Here is a 7661-nt window from a genome sequence, read left to right as displayed (position 1 = left end):
AAAGTTCGAAAACATTATCACTTTAAATTTTTAAAATGAAAATAAAAAAGCATTTTTGGGTATAGTCCCTTTCGTGGCAACGCCCCTTAAGGCTCGTTTATTCGTATTTTCACAGCATCTTTTCTCCTATTTCTAGCCCATGCAGGGAGCTCTAACCCTGCGGCGCCACGAAAGGGGCTCAATCCGTATTTTTAGTAGCGAAGCTACTCTATAATTCACTTGGTCCGTCCGTCCGTCCGTCCGTAACGCTATGGAGGAAATGGAATTTACTCAGCTCTTATTGAAGATAGAATGCTGAAATTTTTTGACAACATTCCCATCATTAAGGAGCACAAAAGACTATAAAACATCATTGGCGGTCGGACCGCTTTTTAGCAGGTTTTAGGCTATTTTTATATTTTTCCATTTTTCTCTATATCTTCAGTGTTTATGGTCCGATTTTCAAAATTTTTTCAGTTATAGATATCAAAATTAAATTTCCTATCGTTTAAAGAAAACATCCATGAAGGCCAGACTGCCTTTTTAGCTGGTTTTAGGCTATTTTTATATTTTTCACATTTTTCTCCATATCTTCAGTGTTTATAGTCCGATTTTCAAAATTTTTTCAGTTATAGATATCAAAATTAAATTTTCTGATGTTTTAAGAAAACAACCATGGCGGCCAGGCTGCCTTTAATCAGGTTTTTGGCTATTTTTATATGTTTTACATATTTCCCCATATCTTTTTTTTATCCAATTTTCAAACTTTTTTTGGGATATCAGTATCAAAATAAATTTTCACATTGTTATGAGCATCTTTTATGTAATTTACTTTGACCATCGTCATCATACATAATAAAAAAAGGTTTCGTGTTTATTTTATCCAATAAATCAATTCTTGATTTTAATAAATACCCTTTTAATCTACTTGTACGTATTCCAATCTACGATTTTTTGTGCTTCGCTACTTATGGATGTTGTCATCCTTGTTTATTAATGATGATAGGTTTAAAGATATCTTTATACCTAATTGATTTTTTAAAATCTTTGAACTGTTCTTCCTTGTCTGATCTAAAATTCTTTTGATCAAGAATATCAATGTCAATTAGTTTCTTTTGTAAATTTTCATTTTCATAATTTTAATTTTTGGAGGAAAATTTTTACAAAAAAAACTTAAAAGGAATAAGAGCAATAAGATTATAGGATCATATCAGAAATACAAAGAAGGGAATATTCTAAAATAACTTATAAAATCTCTTCCCCCCCCCCCCCCCCCTCTTAATTTAAATAAGTTGAAAATAAGGGGGAAGATAAGGCAGTTTTTAGTTAGTTTATTACTTTAGGTCAGGTTAGATTATATTAGGTTGTGGAAGCCTCGAAGGGTTGGCCCCATTGGAATTGGTCTCGCCTGGTTAAGGCTCCTTATTTGCAATTTTTTTTAAAATAAGGGGGTGTTAGTGGGTTCAGTTCTCTATAGGCACTTTGAGGTAAAGCACCAAAATTCACGTCTTTTTTTTATTTGAACCAAGCCTGTGCATTTTGGTTATTAGTTTCAGAAACCTTTAATTAAGTGGTTCTAAAGGTTTGGTCGTACGCCTTTTGCCCTGAAGGGCCAATAAAAATCGTTGGAAAATAGACCTTTCTTCTTATTTCCTACTTGGCCAAAATTTTGTTATGTAATGTGAATAAATAAATGTCAGTTATGTAACTAAAAATAAAACAAAAACATGAAAGAATAAAAATGAAGTCTTACATAAAGCATTGAATAACTTTTCTATGTATTTGGGTGAATTTTTATTTCCTTTTAAAAGTTTGTCTGTCTTTATATTTTAAATGGTCACGATTGGTCCATTGGCATTTATCATTTCAAAAGACACAAGTTTACATTAGAACTATTCTTTTATTAAAAACTTTTTTGTTCATGATATATTTGTTACAAGAATTTACTCCCATTAAAAGCTCTAGGTGCTAGGGATAAGTCCTTTAATTTTTGATTTTAGCTTTAAAAAGAAAAACTCTTTTTTAACTCTTAACTCTTTTTTCAACTTGTGGATTCTTTCGGAAGGGGAAAAGTACCCTTCCTATAAATAGTGAAATAAAAACTTTCATTAGAATACGCTTGATAGTAAAGGAAACCCATCGTTTCAGTTATTAGCGAGATCCTTTGCTACACATAAACATAAATGAATGCTGTTAATTTTATTTATACATTATATTAGTTATCTTTTAATTATAAATACAAATAATTTTAGGCTATCCTGGATTCTATGGCAGCAATCTGGATTGTAGCTGGACTATTCGAGGACCCGCAGGAAAATAGATTATTACTCTATTATAATATATCTATTGGTATAGGACATTACTTACAGTTTACAATGATAGATGTAAAGATACCAAATATAATTATACCTCTATTATAATATATCTATTGGTATAGGACATTATTTACAGTTTACAATGATAGATGTAGATATACCAAATATAATTATACCTCTTTTATAATATATCTATTGGTATAGGTCATTACTTACAGTTTACAATGATAGATGTAAAGATACCAAATATAACTATATCTTTATTATAATATATCTATTGGTATAGGACATTATTTACAGTTTACAATGATAGATGTAGATATACCAAATATAATTATACCTCTTTTATAATATATCTATTGGTATAGGTCATTACTTACAGTTTACAATGATAGATGTAAAGATACCAAATATATTTATACCTCTATTATAATATATCTATTGGCATAGGACATTACTTACAGTTTACAATGATGAACTGTCATAATTAATCCTTTTCATAAATAAGGGTAAATAAATAACCTAAAATTTGCAAATAATCAATTCATTTAGTAGTATTTTTTGCCATTAAAAATTGATATTTTTGGTGTAATAAAAAGGAAATAATTAGTTAACTTGTTTTTCTTTGTGTATCATTATTCAGTTGCCAGAAAAACATAATATAACCATCCAATAATTATGAGAAATAAAAAAAATTCCTTTTCTCAGTCATTTTTTTAAAACTTTAGCTCTAAAAATCTCCGGTGTTAATGGAAGTAAAAAAAATATTTTTATATCTACTTATGTGGAAATCTATAGAGAACAAGGTCATATACATTTTTTAATGATTCATTGAGAAATAAGGTCTGCAGATGCTAAAAAATACTTTTTCGAGGGTCATACTGTATATCTATTGGTATAGGACATTTCTTACAGTTTACAATGATAGATGTAGAGATACCAAATATAATTATACCTTTATCATAATATATATATTGGTATATGGCATCATTTACAGGTTACAATAATAGATGTAGAGATATCAAATATAACTATAGCTTGATTTTAATATATCTTTTGGTATAAGACATTGTTTACAGTTTACAATGATAGATGTAGAGATACCAAATATAATTATACCTCTATTATAATATATCTATTGGTATAGGACATTATTTACAGTTTAGAATGATAGATGTAGAGATACCAAATATAATTATACCTCTATTATAATATATCTATTGGTATAGGACATTACTTACAGTTTACAATGATAGATGTAGAGATACCAAATATAAGTATACCTTTATTATAATATATCTATTGGTATAGGACATTACTTACAGTTTACAATGATAGATGTAGAGATACCAAATATAACTATACCTTTATTATAACATATATATTGGTATAGGTCATTACTTACAGTTTACAATGATAGATGTAGAGATACCAAATATAAATACCTTTATTATAATATATCTATTGGTATAGGTCATTACTTACAGTTTACAATGATAGATGTAGAGATACCAAATATAACTATACCTCTATTATAATATATCTTTTGGTATAGGACATTACTTACAGTCTACATTGATAGATGTAGAGATACCAAATATAATTATACCTCTATTATAGTATATCTATTGGTATAGGACATTACTTACAGTTTACAATGATAGATGTAGAGATACCAAATGTAATTAAACCTTTATTATAATATATCTATTGGTATAGGACATTACTTACAGTTTACAATGATAGATGTAAAGATACCAAATATAATTATACCTCTATTATAATATATCTATTGGTATAGGACATTATTTACAGTTTACAATGATAGATGTAGATATACCAAATATAATTATACCTCTTTTATAATATATCTATTGGTATAGGTCATTACTTACAGTTTACAATGATAGATGTAAAGATACCAAATATAACTATATCTTTATTATAATATATCTATTGGTATAGGACATTATTTACAGTTTACAATGATAGATGTAGATATACCAAATATAATTATACCTCTTTTATAATATATCTATTGGTATAGGTCATTACTTACAGTTTACAATGATAGATGTAAAGATACCAAATATAACTATATCTTTATTATAATATATCTATTGGTATAGGTCATTACTTACAGTTTACAATGATAGATGTAGAGATATCAAATATAATTATACCTTTATTATAGTATATCTATTGGTATAGGACATTACTTACAGTTTACAATGATAGATGTAGAGATACCAAATATAATTATACCTTTATTATAATATATCTATTGGTATAGGACATTACTTACAGTTTACAATGATAGATGTAGAGATACCAAATGTAATTAAACCTTTATTATAATATATCTATTGGTATAGGACATTACTTACAGTTTACAATGATAGATGTAGAAATACCAAATATAATTATACCTCTAATATAATATATCTATTCTTACAGTTTACAATGATATATGTAAAGATACCAAATATAATTATGCCTCTATTATAATAAATCTATTAGTATAGGTCATTACTTACAGTTTACAATTATATTTGTAGAGATACCAAATATAAATATGCCTCTATTATAATATATCTATAGGTATAGGACATTACTTACAGTTTACAATGATAGATGTAGAGCTACCAAATATAATTATGCCTCTATTATAATAAATCTATTGGTATAGGACATTACTTACAGTTTACAATGATAGATGTAGAGATACCAAATGCTCTGAACTGTACCCAGTCGGATAATTTACAAATTCAGGTAAAAAACTGGATAATTCAACAAAAAAAAAGAAATACAGTTTTCCTATTATTACACCTCTATAAAGATGCTTACTCTAAAAAAATTCAGACAAAGAATTTATTTCTAGCCACTGCGGCGGCTCTAACATTTTGAGGACAATGGGATATTTATAATCTTTACTCAAATTTACCTAACCAAAAATATCAAAGGTCAGTTCGTGGTTCAAATGCAATATGTAAAAACCACTAAGAATAGTTTTTTTCTCGTATCATAAACAGCTTTCCGCGGATATAGAATGTACAATTTTAAGATTAAAACCAGTTTTTTAGCCCCGAGGTGCCGAAGGCACCGGCTAAAAAACTGGCTTTAATCTTATAAGTGTACATTTTTATATTCGTAGAAAGCTGGATATAATACGATGCTAGACATAGTTTTTTCGTATGGATGAGAACCGGTTCCTATCCACCGGATTCGAATGAATACGAGAAAGATAGTTAAGAATACAGACTTTACCAGGGATCTAAAGTGATAAGACAATTGCCGATAAATTGATTTATATAACCAATGACAATACACAAAATCATTACTTCTGTATTACAATTAGTGGTTGAAACGTTTGGACACTCAAATTAATGAACCAATAAATCATAATTCAATAAAAGTTCCCAAAGTTGTTAAGCCGTTGAATAAGAAAACGTAATTATAAAACTTTGGGGACTAGTGTAATAAACTGCCCCCCTCTATGAGATAATGACAGCTTCCTGTTGCGTGCTTTTATATACATGTATAGAAAAAATAATGCTGGACTATAAATGTTTGTCATTGCTCTAGGATGCCAACGCAACAGAAATGATAGTGGTAACAATTTGTGGGACTGGTGGGACAGGAGTAACATTTGATACTACCTCTAATGTGGCAACACTTAAATTCAAGTAAGTATATTGTTATTCTTTTTACTAGCTTTAATGTGGCAACCCTTAAGTTTAAGTAAGTACCAAATTTTTGTATTATTGTTCTTATTTTTTAATGTGGAAACCTCAAGGTCAAGTATTTAAAACATTTTGACAGTTTTGTTCCTATTTCTACCTGAAATGTGGCAACCCATAAGTTCAAGTAAGAGCCAAATTTTGCCGATTTTTTTAATGTTTCTATCTCTAATGTGGCAACCCTGAAGTTAAAGTAAGCAGCCATTTTTTATTTGGAAACATTTTAGCTTCAACCATTATGTTTCATATATTTTTATAATATTTAGAAGTGGCAATAATCACCAAGATATGAAGGGCTTTGCTCTCAGAGTTAATGCCAGTGTTGAAGGTAGAGTATATTTTTAAAATATAATTAAATAAGTTTTTTATCCAATGTACTGACTAAGTTGTCCATTAAAGGAGAGCTTCACAAAACCCCTGGCATGGTTTTAATCTATTTTATCAATAAATTTAAGGTCTTTGTGTATTTTTAGCTTTATTTGCTTTCCCTCCCATTTCGAATACAGGTACTAATGGTGTTATTTCTTGTTTATTGTGATAAAGTGGTAAGAATTATCAAAATAGAAAACACTATTTAATTTTGTGTTACTTCTTTTGATTCAACAATTGTTGTAACTATAATTATTGTTATTTTAAGTAGTAGTAACTTTCTTGGTCCGTCAGTATGTCAGTCATTTACAAAATATAAATGTAAAATAACATTAAAATACACGTGAAATATTTCGTGATCACTTACAGTATTCCCATCCATGATTTTTGTGCTTTGCTTTTTATGTATGTTGTTTATTTATTAGAATGTGGAGGTCTATTGGAATCATCTGTTGGTATCCTAAAATCTCCAGGTATGTAAAATGTTTTTTTTTTCTTTAAAAGAAATAGCCAATGTTCGGAAGCCATCCACCCCTATTTTTTGTTAAGATACCTTGAAGCCGAGGGTGTAAAGCCATTATCATTAACTAGATTTTAGCAAAGATTTAGAATATTTATGTCAAAAAATTCTAAAATAAACACCCAGGCGTTTTACTTATGTTGTCCCCCTCTTGCGTTTGTCTACTACGACGTGTGTCACTCCTGCGTTTGTCCACTCCGACGTTTGTGTCACTCCTGCGTTTGCCCTATGACCATAATTAATGTTTTTTTTTATTTATTTTTTTATTTTAGGATATCCAAATGGTTACCCGCATGCCCACTACTGTAAATGGATAATCAAGGCACCCGAGGTACGTTTTATATTTTCCTGCTCTGTCAGTTGTTTGTTCTTGTTAGTAGCGTAGCTACTCTATAATTTACATTGTCTCTTCGTCCGCTAGCTATGGGGGGAAGTGAGATTTATCAAAGGTAGACTTCTAATTTTTCGTATCCTCCAATCCTATCAATATGTGACATGTTTCTTATTAAAAATCCATAATATTCACACTGCACTGGTTTAAAGCAGATTTTAAGTCGCCTTTTTCTTTGATTTCCACATATCTTGGGTTGTTTTTGATCCATTTTTTACATTTTTGTGGGTTTTAGTATCAAAGTTAAATTACCCGCTTTGCTATATTAGGGCACCGCAGGTATAGGCCCCGCAAGGTTTAGAGCTCCCTGCAGAGGCCTAGGAAAAAAACTCCCCACGTTATTTTCA

General features: G+C 29.2%; 1 protein-coding gene across 1 annotated transcript in view; it reads left to right on the top strand.

Annotated features, from left to right (window-relative positions):
• Nucleotides 1-4987: 4987 nt before the first annotated feature.
• LOC145327015 (cubilin-like) overlaps nt 4988-7661 on the top strand; it is a 96303-nt gene continuing 93629 nt past the window's right edge. The window contains exons 1-5 of the mRNA XM_080170491.1: nt 4988-5066; nt 5880-5980; nt 6301-6362; nt 6829-6876; nt 7196-7254. Of these exons, the coding sequence (XP_080026617.1) occupies nt 5004-5066; nt 5880-5980; nt 6301-6362; nt 6829-6876; nt 7196-7254 (333 nt within the window). The 5' untranslated portion in view covers nt 4988-5003. The remainder of the gene's footprint in view (nt 5067-5879; nt 5981-6300; nt 6363-6828; nt 6877-7195; nt 7255-7661) is intronic.

The sequence above is a fragment of the Acartia tonsa genome, chromosome 8 (assembly GCF_053477335.1).
Source record: "Acartia tonsa isolate MP-2025a chromosome 8, ASM5347733v1, whole genome shotgun sequence".
Lineage (NCBI taxonomy): Eukaryota > Metazoa > Arthropoda > Copepoda > Calanoida > Acartiidae > Acartia > Acartia tonsa.
Note: the sequence above shows the minus strand (reverse complement) of the source record. Positions and strands in the feature narration are given on the sequence as shown.